Below are 24737 nucleotides of genomic sequence, written 5' to 3'. Positions count from 1 at the left end.
TGTAGGAGCAAATTTTTTCTTTCTGTATGCACATGAAACGGATGACAGTAAAACAGAAAAGCAGAAGTACAGCTTTTTGCACAGTCCCCAGAGAAAGAAAACACATATTCTCAGCAGGTGCTAAAATGTGTTTGCTCAGAAGACTCTTCATAAAAATATCCTAAATGTACTTTTTCACATCTTTGCCTGCAGTGCATGCCTACATGTATGACCTGTTCCCTACAGTGAGCCTAATGACAAACCTAAATCCTAATAAATAAAATTTAGAGTTACATTTTCAAATGCATCTCCTAATACTAGTACTGTAAGACCAGCTTTGAGTATGCCATTTGGTATCCAAAATGATAAAGGATTAAAGTTTTAAGCCTTCTAAGGCAGTTGATAAGAGTCTTCCAAAATCAACACTGTGGCACTGAGCTATTTGACCCACAGTGAGAAGACCAAAACTTCTGAAAATCAGTATCATGTAAAAATACTTGGGACAAAAATGTATCCTCTTCTCATCTGCTAAGACACAACTACAGGCCACATGTAACTTTCCCTGTACAAGAAGTGTTTCCTAGTTTAAAATGGCATGTAAGCATCCTGGGAAAGGAAAAAAATCCATTGAAATAGATTAGTTGGAAAGAAAAAAAGATGTATCATATTAAATAAAAAGCAGAACTGCTTCACCTGTTTGTAGCAATCTTTAAGTAGCAAATATAGAGAATATCATGAGAAGTCAAGTTCCATAAACTCATGCTTTCCAAATACCAGCTATGGGATGCTGAATAGTAAGTTACGTAGGCAGTGTGTCGACCAAAATAGAAATTGAGGGGGCAAAAAACTATGTCTAAATTGACATAGTTTTAAACAATAGAGTTTGAGTGCATTTCTGGCCTGGTATAAAGTACCACAAATTTGCGTACAGATCCATATGATCAAGCACATTAACCTCACAGCAGCATGTGACTGTCTACTGCTAATTTTCTGTTTCCCCTCCACTCTTCACCACCACAGCCCATTGCTGGCACATCTTCCTACAGATATGCTGAAAGCAGAAGAAATCAAATACATTCAAAATACTGTCAAACAGCACTTTCTGTTAGGAAAAAAAGTTGAGCTTGCATCATGACTACATATTCCAGTTCAGATTCACATGGTTTGTATTTGGGCTGTCTATTGATGCAGATGTAGATGGTACCAGTTTGGGCTATTTTCACTCCACAGCCGTGAAAAAGAGAACTGTGGCAGTCATTTCCTAACTTTCATGTGAATGCAGGCTGATCAAGCCAAATTCCTGTTCCTGATGGGTTATATTTACATTCACATTACAGTGCTTCTATGGCTGGAGTTCTCTCTTTAGTGCCAATCCAGTAGCTCAGAGCTCAAGCAGTAGATGCATCTTTTAAATAGTCCTTCATGTTTGAATACATACTGTCTTTGAAGAAATTACCAATCTGAGATTAAAGACAGCCTGTAGATACAGGCAGGGAGAAATACTTCTGAGCTAGGTGAAACACTATGGCCTCAAGAGAGTAAAAGCAGACAGATATTTTGAAGTGAATTATCAATCATTTTATGTATTGCTCAGGAGAGCTTATAGTGCTGCTCTATTGCCAGGATTTCCTAAAGGAAAAGCCAAGTAAAAGCTCACAAAGCTGTCTTTTAAAGAGCAAATTGTGTGATGTCCTGTGATTCTCCACATTCCCTATAAGTACGGAAGTCAAAATCAAAGAACACGCCTGGCAAGGGAAGGTTGTACATTAAATTCTCTCCATTAATTCTTTCCTATAAAGAACAGTAGCATCCTTCACTCCTGAGTACTTCTAAGAAAAAAAATTGGCCCAATCACCTCTAATAATGTTGGAGAGAAAACTTTGTTAATGGAGAAGGGGTTAAGAAATGAGTTTCCTAACATGACTGAGAGAAAAAGTCTGATATGGTCATGTCATGAATAAAAATGAAACCTGGTAATCAAGCTGATTGCTTACTTCAAATAACATTTCTTGGCACTTTTATATACATTGAAGGCATTAGACTGAATCTATGAGCACTAATGTAATCTGTAGCTTCCTCTTGAATAGTCATGGATAGGTTGAGATCCTTTGATGCAGCACTGTCTCATTGAAACATCAAAGATAAACATTAAAGAGATTTGCTGTAAATCATTTTAATCTACTCGAAGTTCTTTTTATTCAGCTTCTCATTGCTAAATGTTTATGCTATATGATAGAGTTTAAAATTGTCTTTTAATTTTGACTGTGTGAAACCCTAGAGGTTCAGAAATGGCATCTGAGAGCCAAGGCTGTACCTGTATCCCGGCTTGGATTTTCCACACTCTTTCCTGCAGCTTGATTGCCCATCTCTCCTGCATGCCAGAGCTCCTGCCTGGGACACATTCCTAGGGTTTCTTTCCATGCAGAGAAGGCTAAGGGTAGATGCTGCTGCACCACTGAGCCTCACCCCACCTGCAGTCAGGATGTGGCTTCAGCCATCAACCCAGATCAGGAACGCAAACAGGCCCCTGGGCTCCCTAGACTAATACATCACACAGTCATGGTCTGTAACTTGCATTAAGACAATGGCAAATATGGTCTCCATAAAAAGCTGTTAACATCAAAACTTACGAATCTTAAAGAAAAATATGCATAGCTGATATATTATATTGAAATTTAGTAGCTTCAGCAGGAACCCCTGACAAACCCAAAATCATCATACAAATCATGCACTAGAAGGTATTAAACTAGAGAGTATTAATTTCAGTGGAAATAAGAAAAGGTAGTTATCAAAGGAGTCAGAGAAAAACCTTCAGGCAAGAAAATACATCCGTCTTGTCAGTGATAGCAGCCAAGCCCTGGATTTTTGTTTAATTATTTCTCTACAATTAGCTCTGTATGAGGATGCTTGTTCTGATCTAGGGACATCACTTAACAAGAACTAAAATGCTTTAGACAAGTCATCTGATCCTTTGTTTCTACGCTACATGAGTTTTTTATCAAGTCAGAAATTCAAATTCAAATAAGTTTATCCTAACAATAGGATATACAGAACTGGAGCCCTGAAACAGGACATACCTGGCAATTCACAGCAAATTTTGACCAAATGAAGGTAGGATGCTCTCAGTCTTTGTGACCAAGTTTGTTTCAGCAAGTCTGGTTTTGACCATGCCTCAGTGGCCTCACAGCTCTGAAACAGAAACAAGAACATGCCCCCAGAATGAGGCAGCATGTACAAGGAAAGAGCTGGTGGGAAATAAACAGCAAAAAATACCAGAGGGGATAAAAAGCAGGTACTGTTTCTGAACTTCATTATCAAGATTATTTATCAAATGATAAGGAAGTTGCTTTTAAAAATCTTTTTATGAGCTTAAATGAAGAATTATGCAGTCAGACTGGGAGAGGATGAGAGAGACCAACCCAGACTGAGCCACAGCACTTGCAGGGAAGAAAAAATTATGTTGCAACAGACAGTGGCATTTAGAAAATCTATTCAAGCATGTAGAAGGCCTTTTTCAAAATTAGAATGGCATTTGAGCATCAAAAAATTAAAATATAAATGCCTGTATAATCTGTAAGCCATCCTGCCAAGGACTTTACTGGCAAATCCTACATATCTGAGTTAGGTAATAGTGCCAGGAATTCATCCTCTATCCTTTGCAGTCATATAAAGGAAAATAAAGTTAGTGCCTATCTACATAATAACAGAAGTGGCAGTCTGTGTGGATGCAGGTTCTTAAAACATTAGATAAGAAAATACAATCTAGGTCAAAGGCTTCAATGATGATGCTCCAGAGAACCAGTATTGTGGGAACACCTCTGCAAAATGCCTCATCCAAGATTTCAAGATACATTCTTCTGGGACACCATTATGCCCCACACACCAGAGCTCTGTCCCTCAGTTGGCCCAGGCTTCCAGGCCATGTCTCCAATCCCCACTGGCCCCAGATATGCCAGGGAGCAGGGAGGTGACACAGGCATCTCTCAAAACAAATCCCCATCTACCTAAAACAGCCCTTGTGGCTGGGGAGGAGAGTTTCTTGTTAACCATCACTATGTCCAAGATGCCACCCACATGGTAAAAAAATCTCAGTTCCTCTTTGGCCTTATCCAAGTGAGGATATTATGTAAAAGAGGGAGAGTTGCTGGGGTTACAGCTACAGAAATAGCATGACATTATGTTTGCCTCAAACCTACCACCGCCTCCAGGCTCCCCCAGAGCTCCTGAAGAGGAAGGCAGGGTGTTTCCTGCAGTGGGGATCAGTCAGGCCTTGCTCCCACCTCCAGCCTGGACCCCTAGAGACACCATTTTGGGTGATAAGCAAGGCTGGAGGGACGGAGAAAACTCCTGCTCCTTGTCCTGTCCCTGGTGCAGGTCTGCATGGCCACCCTGCCAGCTGGACACTGTGGTGTGTCCCTGTCCAAATGGGCTGTACAAGTCCACTTGAGCACAGACAGGGTCAGTCCAACATGGGCCAGGAGTTCAGACTCTGCAAACACCTGCTGGGCAAAAAGAACAGGTCTAAGGCTGTTTGGAGGGGCTTGGCCATGCCCTTCCTTATTTAAGGTTTTTCTCTAGCGGTTTTCCTGCGTTGTTGCACCCCAACCAGCCTTCTCAGCACTGGGGAAGATGGCCAGGTAGGCTGACTTGGAGGCAGACCAGAAAGAGCTAAGCAGATGCCACAAAATCTCATGAACAAGTCTTGTGTAATGAAGACTTTTTTCAGGAGTAACTTCTTGGCAGCAGTACCAGTCTAAGAAGTCACACACCCTATTCCGCTCACCCTGTGCTGCACCCTCACAAACATCTGTGCACCAAATCAAACCAAAGAACTGATGCAGTTCAAAAACCTTATTTTTGTGACTTCTTGCTAGATTGTTTGTAGTGGACTCCTTCCCTAGTCCATGTCACTGCACAGCTACACAAACACAGGGGCCTGCAGATGATGGGGATGAGAAATCCTGTGTGAGTCAAAGTGTCGCCAAGCCCTGAACGCACGGGACTTGGGGACTGCCCCAAGCATGACACATCAGCAGCCGTCCCTGCCCGGGACCAGGGAGGTGACAGCACTGCAAGGACAGGCGAGAAAACATCTGCACTACGCACTGCAGAGTTTTAAACCTGTAGCTTTGGTTCAGTCAGGAAGAAACAAGGCGAAACAGTATTGCAGAAGGCAGATCCCAAAGATCCCAAAAGAAAACAGCCCAGGATTTCTGCAACAGCCAGGCAAGAGGCAGTTGTTGTGTAAGGGAAACCACTGCAGGAGCCTCCTGAGCAAATCTTATTCTGGTATGTGTTCAGATAAGTGGGAAGATTATATAAGCAAAAGTGAAAGTGACACAGCAATTTATTCATATCTACTTCTTCAGATTTTCAGTGTAAATTTTAACTAATTAAAAATTAATTTAATTTTTAAAAAAAAATTATTTTTTTTTTAGGGAGTAAGATTGCAAAGTTGACCAGTCCACAACAAATACAATGCAATGTGGAATTCGAGTCTTGGAATACACGACATTCAACATTATATTATACCTTAAAGCCCACAAACTTTATAAGATATCCCAAAAAATCAGTTTGTACACTATCAGCCCAGCCTAGAAAATACAGTATACAAACATCAAGCAATTCCTACGCTGAAATCTCAGAGACAAAAAACACCAGCCTGCCAAGATCACAATGATACTGCTATCAGAGACAAAAATCTCATGGCAGGCCATTTCCCCAGAGTCACCTGCACTAACCAGGAAAGTCTGTTTTGCTCCTTCAGTTTCACAAGAAAAAACTTCAGTCAGTACAATATGGGGAGAAGAATTCCAAGTGAAAACCAAGCGAAGTGGCAATGAGAATCTCACCAAGAAACACCTTTGTGTGTCTCCAAAACATATTGTACTTATCAAAATGTAGTAATTAATATGATGCAGATATATTTAAAAAAATAAGTACTAAAAAATAACTTTTCTAAAAAATAACTACTAGGTCTCTTCCCTAGAACAGCTTTAGGTTATAAGCTGCAGAGAGGCCAAAGGTTCTAAAGGGGAGCAACAAGACCCATCTTCCAAAGGTGCAGAATTCAAACAAATCAGCCCTTTCAGGATAAAGGCTGGATATGAACAAATGCCTACATTGCCCCTCAGAAGCAACTGGCTGCCTCCAAAGTTCATGTTTATAGAGGAAAATACGGTTGAGCTCAAGACTGAGCAACAAGTCCCAGGCTCAGAGATAGCAGAGCCATAAAAGACAGTCAGCTGTCTGTCTCTTGAGTGGCAACAGCTTTGCTGCATCTCTGGAAGGATCAGGGTTTTCTCCTGCCTTAGTTTAAAAATAGGGTAAGAAACTCTTTTCTCTTTACAGTTACATTCAAAAGAATGGGGATACGATGATAGTTTTCTCTCGCTATTACTGGGGAACCTCGGAAAAGTTCCCACGCAGCATGTTCCCAACTGGCACAAATTCACCAGGAGTGTAGAGGAGCGGGGAGGAGAAGGGGAACCAGGCGCTTGCCTCTCTCCCCGCAGCCGGCCAGGTCACCTGGGCTGGGCAGGGTCACCGGCCCGGCCCGCTGGGCCCGTCCCCATCCGCCCGCCGAGCCGCCCGCGCCGCTGCCCCGCAGCCCCGAGCCAGCGCGTCCCGCCGGCTGCGGCGGGAGGGGCGGATCAGCGCGGCCCCGAGCCCAAAGGCTCCTCCTCGGCTCCCGGCTCCGCAGCCACCTGTGCGCGCCGCGGGCGGGGCGGGGCCGGGCCGAGCCCCGGGTCCCTCCTCTGCCGGTGCCGGCGGACGGGACGGGGGCAGGCTCCGGTAGCGCCGCGCGGCCGCGGCGGGACCCGGCTGAGGGAGAGCCCGGCCTGGCGAGCGGCGGCGCCGGCAGGTGCCGGGCCGAGGGCAGCGCGTCCCGGCGGAGCAGCGCTCACGGGCATGGACAAGCTCAACAAGCTGACGGTGCCGGCCGGGGAGAAGTTCAGGTAGGGGCTGGTCCGCTCCCGGTCTCCTCCGGGAACGGGGCTGTTGAGGGGACGCCCGGGGGGACGGGCCGCTGCCCCCAGCCCAGAGCGGGGCGGTTGCGAGGCGCCGAGGCACGAGGAAGTTGGCAGAAGCTTTAGAGTAAAATGGAGTTTTGCCAAGGGGCTGCGGGGAAGTGCGGGAGGTAAACACAGGTCTGGAGTGGATAACACAGATTTTCAAAGCAAAATGTGTGTCGGCTTCACCTGCAGGGTGAAGAGGAATATTTTCAAAGTGTTTTCAAAGCTCTATGGAAATAGTGCGTGACTCATTGTGATGTATGAGTCTTATGCAAATTAGAAAAAATTAATTGCTTAATGCTTTAATGTCCTATGAAGATGGCTTTTGCAGTTAAGCTCTGTAATATTTCCTAATCTTCGAAAGAACTGGTGGAATAGAGGAAACTGGAAAACAGGAAATGTTCCTTAGTGAAGGAGAGCAATGTTAAATACAGGGTTTGAGAGGAAAAAAGCAGAAGCTGGCCATTACTGAAGTATTTTTAGTGTGTCTCGATTCATGTGCTGGTACAGTTGGCACCTCGAGGCTCTTTCATCATGACTGTATTTCTGAGTAGTTAAAAGAAGTTCTGTTTCAGATTAAAGCAATGTGGAATTCTTTTCCTCCTCTAAAAAAATAAGAATGAAATACTGAAAAATATTTTTTCCTAAAATAAGTCATACTTAAGCACTCAATACTCTTATAAACCCTTCTCAAGTCTCTCTCCCTCTCCCCAGAGACCTTCAAGCAAACTGGAATAATCCCTTGTAAAGCTAATTTTGATGGAATGCAGTTTATTGATGCCTACTTTTTCCATACTGTTGAAATATTGCTGTGGGGGGTGTGTACTTACAGGTCTGCAGTGACACAGGCTCCTCAGCTGGGCACACCTAATGAAAGCCAAGCAGGCTGTATCCTAAGCCCAGGCAAGAAGTCTGTGGAAGGCTCAGTGGACAGGGGGAAAAACACAGGGAATTTCCTAATTTTCTGCAAGTAGTCCTTAAGTAGTCTAAACTGGTTTAAATGGTGTCAGAGCTCAGTGTTGGTCTAAACTAGCTATCTTTAAATAAATAACAAGTTGAGGAACAAGATGGAAAGCTGATTCCAAACATTTAAAGCAAGATTACCTTCAAGTATCTAAAGTGAGTCTACATGTGAGGGTTATAACTGCCCACAACTTTTTAGTGAACTGAATCAAAAGCCCTAAACCCGAAAGGCAGCACCACACCTCTGCTGCATCTTCACATAGATGAGAATTTCCATCTTGTCTGAAGTTTTAATATTGTTGTAAAACACGGAAGAGAAAGAAGTAGCTCTACTTTCCTGTATTAACCTGAAGTATTACAAGTTACTTTTTTTCTCCTCCTCATGGCAAATTCAGCTTACTTGTGCAGGGAATGTAGGAGCACTTGTTTCTCAAGCCTGTGACTGTTCTCACCACACAGTGGACACACATGCTTCAACTTGAGCACATCAAAATATTCTGTAGAAACCTGGACATGTGGCTACAAAATCTTACTATGGTATCATAATTTTAAAACCTGAAGGCAGAGCTTTCCATGAGTAGATATTCATAGGATAAATTTAAGAGAGATCTGCAAATACAGGAAGAATCAGCATTACATGGCAACAGCCATTTCCCCCTTTGAAACACCTGGGCACCCCCTCATGCTCTGTGACCTGCTGACAGTGCAGTTGACTTCCATAATACCACATCTGTCTGCATGGAACACTCATAGGTGGTTCAGAGTTTGTACTGAATGTTACATGAGCTAAATGGTTATGTCAAAAACATACTTTTCTTCATACGCTAAGATGCAATGCCAAGAAATGTTCCTGCCAAACGTAGTTTCAATTTATGTGATTATAGTTCGCATTTTTAAAGATAGCTTTCTTAAAATTTCTGCTTTGTAGCAGCAAAAGTTTAAAAAGCACTGCTGTTGAGTCAGTGTCTGAGAGAGGATCTTTTGATTTTAAGTGTAGACCTGGAAAACTAGATATTATGTGGTTTTGCTAAGCTCAGCTATTCTCCATGGGTATAGTTGAGCCTACCAGACTTAGCTTTTTGTTGCATTAGCAAATCTTACATCAGATCTGAATTCTTATAGTGTTTCATTTGTTGAGTTTGTTGCAACAATAAGAACTATAAGTGTTCTTATATGCCTGTCTGCCTAACATGTTGTGGTATGTACATTGTTTGCAGTTAAGCCACACAACTAACTTCAGTAATAGTTGAACAGGAATTCTGGAACTTCATGGAATTACGGTATTAATTTCTATATAATGTTTCTTAGAAGGCATGCACAGTATTATACAAATATTCCCTTAGAGTACATTGTGTGTTCTAACTGCTTCCTTATGGTCAGGAAAAATAAATTCAAGGGCTTGGTTATTTATTGTGAAAGAAACTAATCTGTGGCATACAGGTGTTTTGGTACTTTGAATTGTTTCCCAAAGAGTGAGGTGAATACATGAGCAATAGCCATGCTGCCATGGCAAGCTCTAGTGTGCCTGGATTTAAGACTGAACTTCAGGGAAAAAAATTATGCTGCAAACATACAGAAATAGATGCACTCATGATCAGGGACAGTAGGCAGCATGGGTAATGGGAAGTTAGCAGCTCAAAAGAAAAGCCTGCACTAACCTTGCAGACTCCTTTGTGGTTTAACTTCCCTAGACTGTAAGTCTATGATTCCTGGTTTTTAAATAATTTCTAGCTACTATATGTGACTGTGTCACGGCATCTCTTCAGACCTGCTGCATTTTTCTATTATGACCACAGACCTTAATGATGACCCTCTGCCCATAGCTGGCTTTGCTGTGTAGCACAAAGTCATTTTGAAGGCATCATCACCGCTGCGGTGATGGGCAAACCACGGCACAAACCGAAGTGTGCCACATGCTTTCACTTGCCTAAGGTCATGCAGCCAGCAAGTTCCAGATTGCAAACAGCCTTTTCCAAGAGCACAGTTTCATGTTAATTTCATATGACTTCATTAATTTCCAGCAGTCTGTCTCTGCCCCCAGCAAAAACAAAGGCTTAAAATCCCTATTTCCAAGCATAATGCCTATTTAAGAGGGAGTGGAGTTAAACTGACAATTCACTTTTCTCAGGTTGAGCAAGTGTGTCTGGGGTTTATTGCAGGATTTTGTATTAGTCCCCCTTGTTAAACAGAAGGGTTTAAGCCCTAATTTTGTGATAATCAAGAGGGGCTTCCTTAAGGCCTGAGTGTCTGTAGTCTGTCAGACTTGGAGGTGTTTATGGTCTTCATGAATTTTCTAGTGGCAGCGTGGCAATAACTGCTAGGCCTTTTTCTTTAACAGAGGCACGTTCTGACAATGTGTCTTCTTGAAAGCATGTAGTAGAAAATTAATTAATTTGAGATTTAAATGATATTTAGCTGTAAACTGATACCTCCTTATAGGGTGCTTTACCATAGGGAGCATTGGGGAATATCTGAATATTAGTTTTGTGCTGTAAGAAAATACTTTATTATAGTAGTTCTACTAATTCCTCTTAGTGGTAGCAAACAGAAACTTTATCTGCTTTTTCAAGACAAATTTTAACTTCGTGTATTGCCTCAATGAACTTGAACAGGACAAAATAACAAAAAAGAAACTCAAGCAAGAAATAAACTGGAGTTTCAAAGTAACCTAGAGAATGTTCCCCATGACAGAATTAGGCATCAAAGCCCACATCCAACTTCAACATCTCAACCTCTTATTAGTTACACAGAGTCCAGAGGAAAGGCTATGCAAATGATAAAACACCTCCAAGTCTGACAGACTAGAGATATTCAGGCCTTAAGGAAACCCCTCTTGATTTTTATAGTATTAGGACTTAAACCCTTCTATTTAACAAGGGAACTAATAAAAAAACCATTCAGTGGTTTGTGTTGAAAGGGACCACCCTGTTTCCATTCCTCTGTCATGGGCAGAGAAACCTTCCACTAGATCAGGTTGCTCAAAGCCCAATCCAGTGTGGCCTTGAACACTTCCAGGGATGGGACAACCACAAGTTCTCAAGCAAACCTGTTCCACTGCCTCAACACCTTCACAATAAAGAATTTCTTCCTAATATCTAAACTGCTCTCAGTTAGATGATTCTATTCCCCCTTGTCCTGTCACTACATACTCCTGTAAGCAGCTCCTCTCCAGCTTTCTTGTAGACCCCCTTCAGTTACTACAAGGCTCCAATAAGATCACCCCAGAGCTTTACCTTTTCCAGGCTGAACAACCCCAGTTCTCAGCCTCACTTCTGCTCTTCTGCCTGCTCTGGTGTTCTCTTTCTAGCAAAAGTTTGATCTGCCCTGAGGACGTAACAGCTGTGAAGGTCTGCTCTTCACCATCTATTGCCACCCACAGCCACCTCCTGTCTCAGCTTCCAGTGTCTCTGGACAAATTTGCACTGCACAGTATCACTCCATGGTGACAGCAGCTTTTGTGGTATACCCATGTTTTAGCCCACCAAAATGTAGACTGAACATAAGGTCACATGAAATCACAGTTCAGTGATTTGCAGTCTTCAAAGTTGAGTTTCACAGGTACAGGGAAAGGAGATCACCAGCTACATTTGCCGTGCTGATGAGCACAAACAAAAGCTTTTTCTGTAGGATTGTTTGGTCCTGTTTGCCATATAAAGCACAGGATTCTGATTAAAAGATAAAGCTTTATAATCTCTACTTCCTCTGTTTTTCTGGTTTTTTAATTTAACTATTAACTAAAGCTGAATTTAACTATTCAGCTTAAATAGTTCATGAATCTCTCATCTCTGAACTTCAGAATGAAGTGAGATAGGAAATGCAAACTTCCCCAGATACCACTGCAAAAATCCATTCTTTTACACAGTGTGTCTTCTCTAGTCAAATCCTCTTGTTTCTCCCTCTGACCTTGCTTCAGCACAGCACAGCCTCCATCCCATCTATATTTGTCCTTCTTTATTCCCTTCTCTTTGTGCAACCATTTCATTCTACCAATCCGTTTAAAGCTTCTTTTCTTCTTTCGAGCTATGTCGTCCTACCTGCACCATTCCCCCGGCTAAAAAACCAGCCATCCAACCAAAACAACCAAACCTGAAACATGTGAATTTGGACAAGACGAAAAAACAAAGAAAAAAAAATACCAGAAAAAAAACAAAAAAAACCAAAAAAAAAACTGCCCACAAACTGAAGAGAGGAAAAAAACCAAACTGAACCACTACATAGGATTTATTCTCACACAGAATTTCCTGCCTATATTGCTGTTTATAGAAAAGTATGTTTAAGTGTGACTGTGATCTATGTGTGTTTTAAACAAAAATATAGCAATGGAGACAAAATGAAGCAGTAAATACTGAAACTATCAAGACATGCCCTGCTTTAATCTCTGCACGTAGACAGCAGTGTAAGAGTATAATCTGTTCACAAGATCAGCTATGCTTATATAGTTGCTATAGCTTCATTCTACTTATGCTGGCAAAATTATTAAGTAATTTGCACTGCTTCGTATGCACAGTGTTCCAAATAAAACAAGGCCTTGTAGTGACACTGTAGTTCTGCCAAAATAGCTGTCCAGAGTAGCAGCATTTGTCAACCATAGCAATCAGAAATGACATGGTCCTTGGCCTGCAGCTGTCAATTATTCAGCAGGAGTGAGTAATTTAGATTTGATCTAATGACATAGGGTTTTGGTATTTTTTTTTTAGTAAAATAATAAATTATCAAGAGCCAAGCAAATAAACCAAGAAATTAATTTTCATGGCCGTGGAGAAAAACCAGCATTCCAGCAAACATGGTAAAACATAAAAAATTTTTTACCTTTAGTTTATAAATGTACCCCATACAGCTGTGTAGAGTGCTAGATACTAAATCATAATATGATATTGCAGGTACCCAGTGATATGTTGATTCCAGAACAAAACAGTTTTATGTTTTACAGGATCATTCCAAACCTACATACTGTGCAGGACATTAAAATGTGATAGATGCTTTGCTTTCAGAAGGCAAATATGACAATCATAAATGGTTGCAAAAAAGCCCCACTGGAAAAGCATATTAGTTTATATGCTCAGAAGGCAGGAGAATTGAAAAATTTGTGGAAAACAGTGGCTAAAAGGGACAGTATTTTCCCATTTGGCTTTAGGGCATCATCTTAGAATTTTGGTAAACTCTAAGAGGATGTGATGTAAATAGGTTTGGTGTGTGCCAGCTGTAATAAATCAGTGAGTTGTAACAGAAACTTGAAAATTCTGTTAGCATCTTTATCCTAATCAGTATATACACTTTGAACAACTTTATTTTCCAGAAATAAGCAAAGCCAGATGTGCAATGCTACAGGTTTATGACCTCAACATAAATTACTGCACAGTAAATACTTTAGAAAGAAACTAAAATAATTCATCCCGAGGCAATAACATGAGAAACATGAGTATATGTTTTTCAAGCTTAATTCAAGGGGAAACCAGGTGAAGGATGCTATTAATACAAGAGTGTATACATGTGGCTGAATGTTTCCTTTCTATCTTGAAATATGGATGCTGTAGGCATCTCTGCAAGAAGCACAGAGGCAACAAAGTGCTGCTGAGGCTGCAGCTACATGGCCAGTTGAATTTGGTCTAAGTCTGAGCTGCCACCAAAAGAGCAGGTCCCTTTCTTCCACCCTCCCAATTGCCCTGCTCACCCTGCCCTCCTCTCACTGGCATTAGGGTTCCAATGACCACATGACAGAGCTGGATCTGATCCTGCTGATATCTAAATTGGCAAAAGAAAAAAGAAGTTAGTTTCCCAGCTGGAAGTCCCATGATTCATCATAGCTGGGGAAGCACCAAGGGCAGAGAAGAGCGGAATTTCCCCTTTCAATGGCAGCCCATGTGGGCTCCATTAAAGTGACATAGGGATCAGCTAGGGAATTTCTCCAGGGTTTCAACAAAATTTGATTGGCTTCAGAAGAAAACAAACAAAACTGATCTCTAAGTACCCTCCACTAGACCCCTGTCAATGCCACCCCACATCTGTGATGAGTATAGTGCTTATGGTGCTTCAGCAAGAACACTTTCAGCCCAAGAACAGTGGTGTTTGTCAGTGGTAATATTCTGGGTCCATACCAGATCCTCTCTTTATTCATTTCCTTACAATCACCTTGTTGTTGTTGTTTCCTCTTCTTGTTGAAATATAAAAACCACTTAATTCTTTTAAATTTCTGTCCTTGTTCTCCTTCAGTGGAGAGAGGCTGTACCCAGGCTGTATGGTGCTAATCCTTCAGGGAGGTACAGCACACTCTAGTTTTGAGTGGATCTGTATTTTAGAGTAGCCTAATGTGTCGAGCTTTCTCCTGCTCTTGAAAACCTTCCAGAAAAGTGGAGTAAGTCTTGTGAATGTGGCTTCTGGGGGGGAAGGGAGGTGTTATTTTATAATGCATTAACTTATATTAACTTATATGCACCAGAGAGCTGGTGCAAAAAAGAGATCAGTAAACCAAAAAAAAGGCTGAAAACAGAGCAGGTCAGTTACAGAACAGAAAGCATGCTTTACCTTTTAATGTCAAGAAGTGACATGCAATATCCACTTACATATCATAATACCTAATTATTTTCTGTATTCCTTACAGTGTCACTGTTTTTCAGTTGGGATAAAGGGGACAGCAATCTGCATAAGAGGGAAGAGATGTCCAAACCTTGGAGGTTTTGTTTGTTTATTTCCAGGCAAATTCAAATGCTTAGCACTGGAAACCTAGAAAAGGTTCTTTCAATATGCAGAACTCCCAATGAACCCAAATTACTTGCACTGTTTACTTTTACATTAGGCATGATTTCTGGCAAGGATGTATTATCCCTTTACATGCTACATTTCTTATTTACTCAGTGGATATTAGTACTTACCAGTACAAGGAGGACTGACAGCTTTTTTGTAAAGATTACATAGAGGACAAATGAAGATGAAAAATATAATCAATATTTAGCCTTTCTGTTCTTCTGTGTATACCATGTAAACACACACCTGCTCTAACTGTGGGGTTTGCCTTTAGGCAAAATAGTAGATGATTCAAAAGTGAGCAGAATAGGATGTTTCTGAGACTTGAAAAAAATCAACACTCTTGTCAAAATGAATATAAACTATTGTCATTTCCCCTTGTGCATCTCCCAAACACGGGTGAAAACAATTCCTTGTTCTTTCTTCCTCTCAGATAGGGAGCTTTGACTTCTCCTGATAAGCAAAACTCTTTGAACTTTTCTTCAGAGCTTTGAGATAGCTTTACAGATAAAGATCAAAGGCTCAGTGCCTTGAATGGATGGTTTGGTGCCACAGGTTACCATCTCCAGCTCCAAACTTCCTCTTCTCCCACCAAGAAAGCCATTGTAGGGGGTGAATAAAACTCCAGAGTGGATGAGGTGCTGTAAGGCGCTACCTTGGACCAGTAGCTACTGAAGCGGTTTATCTGACTGCACCTCAAGGATTCAGCGGTCTCTCTCACACATTTTTATGCATTTTACACATATCACAGCCATTGAAAACACCAACTCTGATCCAGGTGGCTGATTCCACCTGGGATTTCTTGCAAAGAACTCCCACTCTTGCTGTTCCAGGTAGCATATGATATAAGGGTGTGTGCATGTGGAGATCTGAAGGAGGTCCAGTGAGGAATTAGAGGCTTTCTTTATCTATATTTGGTATTTCTTTTCGCTTTCTACTGAGGAATTAGAAGTGAAGTAGAATGCAGTAGAGTTGTTTTATATCATTTAATTGCATTGTCTTTGAGACACAAAATTGACAAATAATATGAAAATACATCTTAGAAAGACACCTGAATTCACCAAAATCCATGTTCTCCCACAAAGACCGTGGCAGGAGCATTGCTTTCATGGAAGCCTGGCATAGGAAAGGTGGTCCTTTTCTATTCAATTTGAGAAGATATTTCAACATGAGAAATATCAACATAATTTCATGCTTTTCAAAACCTCAAGTGGTACTTTTACAAATGCCCTTCTAGGTAAACACGTTCTCCCCCAAAAAGGAAGCTGGAAACTTCCCCTTAGGCCAGAAACAATAACTTTGTCTCTTAATTTGGTCACCTGCATAGCTGTTTATAAAACTGAACAGACAGAAGCACAAAACAAAGACCAGCTGGGGAGAAGGTGGTGGAATAATTGTGCTGTGAGAAGCCATAAAGGAGGGGTCTGGACATGCTGCTCTTTCTTTAGTTTCATATTTTAATGTTTTTTTAATTAACAGAGGTAGCTGTAATAATTTCTAGTTTTCTGCTCTATGAGTTTTGGGTTTTTCATTCTAATATATTAGCTTTTATTCTCCAAATTTCGTTATACTCTTCCTTGCTTTCTGTTTTGTGGTTCTTTCCTGTAAAACTTTATAGCTGAGTGGGTACTTTTGGAGATTTTTTAAGTCTAAATTTGCACTTACTAAATCCCATTCTAGGTTTTTAATGCCAAGTATTTATGTTTGCCTGAAAAAGAACCCAAACAAACAAAAACTCTGAAAAATAACAATTTTTTGTTTTAATGTGATCTGGCTTTCTTAAGCCAGAAGTAAGTGCTACACCTACCCACTGTCTTACTTTAAGTGAATGGATGTTGTAATCTTCAGAAAATGTGACTTTCTAGGCACAGAACTACAGGTTGTTTCTCAGTGAGGAACAGATGTACCTAAAAAAGTATAAGTACTGCGATTAGGTTGCAAGTTGTCTGATTGACAATGTTTAATTTTTAAATTATTTTTACTGTTTTAAAACCAATTCAACTTCATCAGTTAAAGACCTAACTGATGTGAGGAGGAGGAGAAGGAACATACAGGTCCCTTAATGTTGAATGTGTCAATATTGCTTGTAAAGCTATATTGTATATGTATTGATATGTTTGCCCTAGCAAACATATCAATATATCATGTTATATATCATGTTCAAAATTCTGCTCCTTTTTAACTAAAGAAACTGGTTTGAGTACTGATGGGGATTTTTCAAGATGCAAAACCGGTAATTCAGACAGTACTGTAAATACCAGAAATGTAAGAAGATATTTTCATCCCCAAGATAAACAAATAGGTATGCTTGTAATATAGAAAATCTCCTGTAAATAATTTAAAATTAGTTTTTGTTTTGCTACCTCTCCTCACTGGAGCTGCAGTCAGCCCTCTTTCCAAAAACATTAGCAGGGCCACTCCAGAGACCCTGCAAAAACAGCAATGGGCTGTCACTCCCCAGGTGACACAGGCACAGACAAAACCCCGACCACCAGTGTGTGCGCTGAAGGTGTGACCTGCTGGGCTCGCTGTGCACGAGGGGTGAACTGGGCTGCTCATGCACATGGGGGATCACTCCCTGTTTCCAGGAGCAGGGACAGGTCATGACCACTGGGGAGACACTCGTGCTCTGAGCCTTAATACACATATCTACAGGATATGTCTTCACAGATTTATAATACCCATAAATCCAGTTTCTCAAAAATTAGTTTAAATGGTGGGAGAACTCCATATTACACAAATCTGTCTGAAATTAAGACAGACTTCTCTTTCTCGAGTCTAGGGACTCTCTACTTCATGTCACATCTGAGTTGAACATTTGTTACACACTTTATTCTTAATTTTTCTCTTTAAGAACTATTTTACCTTTGGAAAGCTTTTGTAGGATAGTGTGTATGCAAAAGAGCCGAAGCTTCCAGGTGGTGATTGAAGGTGGGGATGTGTCACAGGCCAGGTCTGCCCATCATCCTCACTTCATCATCACGTATTCCTCATAAGCTGAGCTGTGACCAGATCAAAGAGAGGGTGGGGCTTTTTTCATTTTGTTTTATCTCGAGGCAGCTCTGCCACTCCTCGAGTGCAGCAAAGTAACAGAGCAAATCCTTCTTTCAGGATGTATGGTATTTACAATAGTAAAACATTCCACCTTCCTTCACGTATGTATCACAGCTAGTGACCCCTTTGTTCATAGATCTGATAATTCTGAATTACTGGAGTTTTTAGCTACAAAAATTGCAACACAGGGCTAAAAAGTGTTTTGTTTTAGGTTTCTGTCTTTTTTTTGTTATTCCTTCCAAAACATGTAGAATTTCTAATGTATTTTTAAGAAATCTAAAACTTCTTAGAAGCACTGACAGCCACGACTTTCAAACTTACTATTTGCAGAGCTTTGGAAATTTGTGTCCCATGAGATCCTGATCAAAGGGTCACATTCAGTCCATACAAATTACAATTAAAATGGATCTCAAAATATCTATTGTTGAAATGTGTTTTCAAAGATTAGCAGTAACACAGACTGCACCTTTATCTGCAAACCTGATTTTGCATAGAAAGATCTCAAGCAGGTTTAATGAAGAGTTGGAGCTTGTAGTTAAAGAAGCAACTTTAAGTTTTACCTCTTGATTATCTTTAATTATATGCAATGCAAAGTAAGACAAGCATTACTCATTAATTTTATTTACAGTACTAGCTGATGGAGGTCCTTGAGTATTTCTAGTATCTGTTTGTCCCAAGAGAACACTAGAGAATAAACATTAGCTGGTAATGAGGTCCTGACTCAGACACATTGTGAAGAAGGAGGCTGTAGTTATGTACCTGGAGTATATAACCTGTAGTTGTATACTTGCAGTATAATCTCAAGTATTTGAGAGCCATGCAACAAATATTTTAGTGCTAGTCAGAGATGTAGATTCAGTCAAAACTTTGGGTGTATAAATGCCCTTCTGTGCTTCACTTCCCTCATCATTCTGGAATGGCCTTTGGGCTTGGGATTGAGTGCCTTAAGATTTGGAGAATCCTCTTGCCATAGGCTTTTCTATCTGCCTCATCTTTTCTTCTGTCTCTCTAAGATATCAAATCAGACAGACGGCTCTTTCTGAAACTTCTCAGTTGCCTTTTATATGTCCTGGCACTTCAAGAAATTTCAGCCTCCAGCTAACTGGACAGACTATTTTTTGCAGCTCATTCAACTCTATGGGTTGAAGGGGATTCCACATGAACTGGAGATCAGCTGTGCTTGATGACTTCCTACATTTCCTACTTAGTGCTCTGGTTGTCTGCTTACTCTCACAGGCTTCATACAAATTAAATTCTCCAGAGGCAACAACCAAGTACTTTAACAATTCCTATAAGAGCTATGTAACTTTAAAAACTGAAAAAAATCACACTGATGCATATTAGGTACTCTCTAATTTATCAAAGTTGTAATGAGAAATCTAAATGCCTCCAGAAAAATAATAAAGAATAAGAAACACAAATTTTTAAGAAATTTGACTGCAAAAAAATGGGAATGTTTTCATTTCAGTCCATCTGCATGGAAAAAATATCATAATGGTACCAGTGCATGTGATTTTCTAATTTAAATGCACCCTTTTTTAATAGAAATATATAATAAAATGATCTTTTAAGCTAGAGCCTTATTCAGGACTCATGGAGCATCCATGATATTCTAATTAATTCACCTAAATATGGTCAAGTGAAAAGCAAACTAATTCAGATTGTACTTACCAGTTTTGTGTTGGATCTTATTTGCATGCCCGTGTGAGGACTTTTTTAGCAAATAAATTACAATATAGAATAAAACCAGTAATGTGAAAAAATCCCACCTTTTTTCAAAATAAAGTAATAATTCTGCTAATGTAAAGATATTGGTGTCAGTGGTGAGCAATAAGCAATATTCAGATAGAAATCTACAATTAGATTTTTGTTGGTGAGACCTATCTCTGACAAACAACAAAAGAAATGTAACTGATGCTGACATCCATCTCTAATTAAAGTCTGGCAAACCTTTTTGAAAGAAACACAAGCACTTACAGCCATTCTCTCCAAACTAGAACTAAAGCATTTAGATCTCCTCTCATTCTCTTCATTCCTCATTACTTTTCATTTATAGACACTGCCAGGTGCCAGCTGGGGCACAACACAGAAACAGCAAACTGCAGATGATGGCTATTTCTGATGTTTCAAGCAGAACCAGAAGCTGAGTCTGTTAAGAAAAAAAAAACCAACAAATACAACAGAAAAGCAGAAGTTCTTGTCGTTCCGATTGGGAACGGCTGGAAGGAACGACAAGTTCTTCTGAGCTTTTTATCTCAGATTTAATGTATTTGGTTAGTTTAGATGATAATCCAAGCTACTCTTATAGGTGTAGTACATCGTTGCTGGAAATTTTGGAGCATTTTGCTGTACACCTGTTTCTCACAACTATAAATAATTAATTTATTTATATTAGCAAGTAACACTATATAATTTTGCTGCAATTAATAATTTGAGTTTTCAGCAGGAGTTAAAGATGTGCTATTTGTCTATTATTCTTATTATATTTAAGTGTCTCATGTATGGTCAGAAATCAGAGGGCATCACCATTAGCTTTGCAGCATTGTAAAGTCAGTTTAACATTTAAATATTCTAAACTATTAATTTAGGATTTATTTTTTCCTAATGCACTTACTCTAAGTTGATTGTTTATACCGTACTTAATTGTATTTAGACAAAGGATAACACAAATAATGCTAAAGAGCTCTTAACAAGGAAAAAAAATTGTGCTCAAATGATGTAACAATTAAATCACTTATTGAATATTTATTGAGCAGATTTTTCTTAATTTATATTAATGGCTGTTCAACCACTTGGTAATTTACTGCTGGCTTTGTTTAATATCTTACAGGAAGCTTCAAAAGATGGTGCATGACATCAAGAAAAATGAAAGTGGAATAATAAACAAGTTCAAAAAGTAAGTTTGCAATACCAGTGCCTAGTTCTATCAAAGTGGGGAAGTTTGGATTATGAGCATAGTGGTGTGTAGTACTTTAGAGATGGGAGCATGCCATTCCAGAGGGATGTACTTCAGTGCATGGAAAGAGCTTTGGTTCAGACTGCAACCTGCAGAATTGTCATCAGTATTAAGACTACCATAAAGGAGTTGCAGAGCTGGAGTCCAATGATAGGTTGTGTTTGTAGCCTTGAAAAAAATTATTTGAGCAAAGAGCCTTTTTTTTCAATGTTTGCTGGGAATGGTCATTGCTTATTGTTTGCTTGTGTGCCTTTCTCCTTAGGCAACTGCTTAGGCTTCCTGCTGCAATTAAGTTGAATTTGAGCTCCACCTTGAACCAACTGGTCAGACATCATACTTAAAATTCCCATAAAAGTGCTAAGTCCTCCTGTGTTTAAGTCTCATAAAGCAAAATCCAGCATTACCTAGCACCCTTATTCTAGTAAGATGTGCTGAGCAACATGTAGATTGTGTCATGTGCATGAGAGTATCATAAAATATTCATATGTATTTATACATAGAAATTCCAGTAGCTTTGCATTCTTGTCAAATGAATACACTATTCACTGTTTCCAGTCAAACATCTATTTAAAGCAATTAGCTATTTAGCACACTTTTCTTGATGCAGCAGCTCATTTGCATTGAAGTTCCATTTGGATGCAATTTGCTCATTCAGATGTGTTTCTTTACATGGGTCATTGGCAACAAAAGTATTAAGTACTTTTAGAAGTTAATTACAATACCCTATCTGCAGTGTTTCCAGGACAACCATATTAAATTCTAGAAATACAGCTCCTGTACATAAAAGACACATGGAAACACTGTTTTAAATTGTTTTTAAAGAGGGACCGTGATGGCTCAGTTCAAGGGAACAAGCTAATCCTCTCTGTATACCAAGCCATCAGCTATTGGCACAAGCAGCAGGGCCCTGCTAGTTTGGCTGTGCAAGACCTCTGGAAAGCCAGGCTGGCTCAGCTCTTGCCCCTGCTGCCAGCCCAGGCAGGGCTGGTGTTTGTGGGGCAGCTGCTGGACCTGCTGGAGGAGGGGGATGCACTCCTAGGAGCAGCAGGACTGCCCATCTCTCTTGTTCCCCAGGCAGGAGGAATAATCTTGCCCTCCAAGCCCTCCTTTGTGCTCTCATTTCCACAGCTGTGTTTCTGCCCACAGACCTTGAACAGGCTCTGATGGCAAAGCACCTGATATATTAGATAGATTTTTGAGATGATTTTTTTTCTTTTACTCATCCTCTTTCACTCTAGGATTTCTGCAGTTCACAGTTGATCCCAGTCACTTGATGTACTTACTTACTTCCATGCAAGCACAAAAGGAGATTTTCCCATAAAATGTCCATCTTTCAACTAGGGCTTTTACGTTAATTTGTGGTTTTGTTTTTAACACAGTGACCACTGTGTTCACCACAGTGAAAAACTGATTTTCACATGCGACCTACTCACAGGGAAGAGCTGCTAGGCTGTCCAAGGCTTTTGGTGGGGTTTTGGAGAGGAGGGAGTTAAAGAGGGATTCTTATAGTTGTTGCTTTTTAATAAAGGGTAGCTTCCTATTTCACAATAGTTGTTTAATTGTAATTAATAATGTTCCAGTGGATTCAGTTCAAAAGCCTCAGAGAGGAAAGATGACAGAAACAACAGAAGCATCAAAGGTTTATCGTTTGAGGCTACAAAGCATCTCCCATAGTTGCCTGAAAGTGAATTCTGTTGTTAATCAGTTGCTCTGATTGTGTGTTCTTCCTAGCAAGTAAAAAATAAAAAAGGGAGAAGTAACATGAACAAAATGTAGCAGAAGCTGGGAAGGCTATCATTAACTGTCAAAGATTACTGCTATAGCACTGCAATTCTTTAATTCACTCAAGAACAACAACAAAAAAAAAATATATATATATATATATATAAAACAGAGCAGACTCATAAAAACTCAAAGTATGACTGCAGCACAAAGCTCACATGTCAACTCTCCCAGTTACAAGAACACAAACCAAGGTATAAAAACATAATAATCTTTCTGATGTTACTGTGATTCATCTGAGTCAAAATAATCTTTTTTGTAGTTATGAAGATTAGAAATTTAGTTTTTAAAAATTTAAGTTTCTAATATTTGCACATGACTTGAAAGTTCAAGTCTCAAACCTAGCACATCATGAGACTTGTAATAAAAGCATGAGTTGACAACACTGATAAGGATATGTACAAGGGGTGCTAAGCTTTACAGAATTAGGGCTGGCTGTGTTCCTCCCTATGCAACCTTTGGGGGCTTCTTGTTTGATTGTTTCTCTAAAAGATGGTTATCCAGTTGATCACTACTTCCATTTCAGTTAAAGGATTATTTTATTAGATGTCAAGGTTCCAAACATGACTAAAGCAGGAAAAATTTAATTTAAAATGGGCCTTGTGTAGCATAGATTCATCCATATGTTGAGAAAGAAAATTAAAATCAAACCTATTATAAGTAGAAATAATTTTAGAGAATTCAAATAGTGTACTTGCTTACATGAAGCCTAAAGTTATCACCCAGATGTATGCTGTAAGCCTCTGCTACACAGATTGAAAAAATTATCAAATATTCATTAAATACATTAGACTTATTAGCAGTGTTTGTTAAAACACTTCTAAAATCTGGATTGGCTCTTGAATATGTAGAAATGTAAAAAGTATTGCATCAAGACTTCTGCTCTTCAGTCTAGTTCACCTGTGGGGTGCAGGTGGGGAGGAATTAATCTGCAATCCATGTGTATCATAAAGGTCTGTGTAAAGCAGGCTGAACATCCTGCTAACAGGAAAGAAATAGGTTGTTTTTTCATTGCTTATGAGTTCCTGTTTGTTCCCCCTTCCAACTCCACATTTTCTGGCAGTAAAAATATTGGCCACTGCAGGATAGTTGTCACCTGCTTGCCCTTAATCACATGCACAAGTGTTTACAGCCCTGAGTCCCAGCTGCTGTGCAGATCACAGTGTCAAGGAGGATTATGTACTCAGGTGTAGAAGCAATGAGTGTAGCCAGCATTGTATAAACAATGAGAGCTGGGGGCATTTTTTTCATATTCACATCCTTGGTAATACAGAACAGGGAAGCAGAGAAATCATAGGTTTCATGATGTAGGATGGTTGCCTATGCCTGAAACACGCTGTAAAGACAGAGCACTCATCTGTACATCATAAGCTTCAAGCCTTTAGGCTCTGTTCAGTGGAATCCCGGCTCCACTGAAGTTGGCGTTAAAAGTCACACTGCACGTACAGCAAAGTCAGGGCTTCACCTAAAGTTTTGGTATGTGCTGACCTACTGTGTTGAATAAGAAACAAGAAGTACAATTTATTTGCCTTGTTGTAATATCACATCCTGCACAAAGCCATCAGAAATCATGTACTCGTGTTTCTGACTGCACACTATCCAAATATGCCCATTTCTTGAACATTTGCCATGTGACCTGAAAAATGGAACAAAGATGCTTTACCCAGCTTTTTAGTTGTGTAAGTCTGCTTCACATTTGTGTGGTCCATTTTCCTATACCGTTTATTATTTAGGCAGTAGCTTTAGGCAGAAAAAATAGTTGTTGCGTCACTAAATGTCTCTTCAACCTGCATAGCTCCACCTAAAAGACATTCATGATCAAACCCTTGGCAGAGGAAAAGCAGTATTTTATGAACCAAACAGTGAGAAAAAGTACCAAAATCAAGCTGCACATTGTAAGAACATGTGTGATAGAGTAGTAATAATACCTTAAAAAAAAATCCCTTTCTGTTTATTTTTATCTTGTACAATTGCTGCATAATTCCAAATCTGTAACAAACTACTCCATCAGGTCATGAGAACACAGTTCAGGAAAGCTTTATCTGTTCCCATCACACCTTTTGGCCCTCTGAAAAATGTTTCTGGCAAAGTTCAATTGATTTGTTGTATAATCACAAGTGTGATGATCTAGTGCATGTAAAGCTAATACATGCTATAAATACTTAACCAGAAAAGATATCAATATCATTTTTGTAAAAACTATTAGGTTAAAATGGTTCCTAAGAAGGGAGTGGACTTTGTACAGA

At 39.9% G+C, this 24737-nt stretch overlaps 1 protein-coding gene across 5 annotated transcripts in view; it reads left to right on the top strand.

Annotated features, from left to right (window-relative positions):
* Positions 1-24737, top strand: part of BLNK (B cell linker) — a 90472-nt gene that overhangs the window by 40221 nt on the left and 25514 nt on the right. For 3 of the 5 annotated variants that reach the window (XM_015633028.2, XM_015633029.2, XM_015633026.3), the window contains exon 4: positions 20584-20649. In XM_015633028.2, the coding sequence (XP_015488514.2) occupies positions 20584-20649 (66 nt within the window). Of the gene's footprint in view, positions 1-6784; positions 6939-20583; positions 20650-24737 lie in introns of those variants that run through there. The other 2 variants (XM_015633031.3, XM_015633030.3) reach the window with 1 other exon arrangement.

Source organism: Parus major, chromosome 6 (genome assembly GCF_001522545.3).
Source record: "Parus major isolate Abel chromosome 6, Parus_major1.1, whole genome shotgun sequence".
NCBI classification, from domain to species: domain Eukaryota; kingdom Metazoa; phylum Chordata; class Aves; order Passeriformes; family Paridae; genus Parus; species Parus major.
Note: the sequence above shows the minus strand (reverse complement) of the source record. Positions and strands in the feature narration are given on the sequence as shown.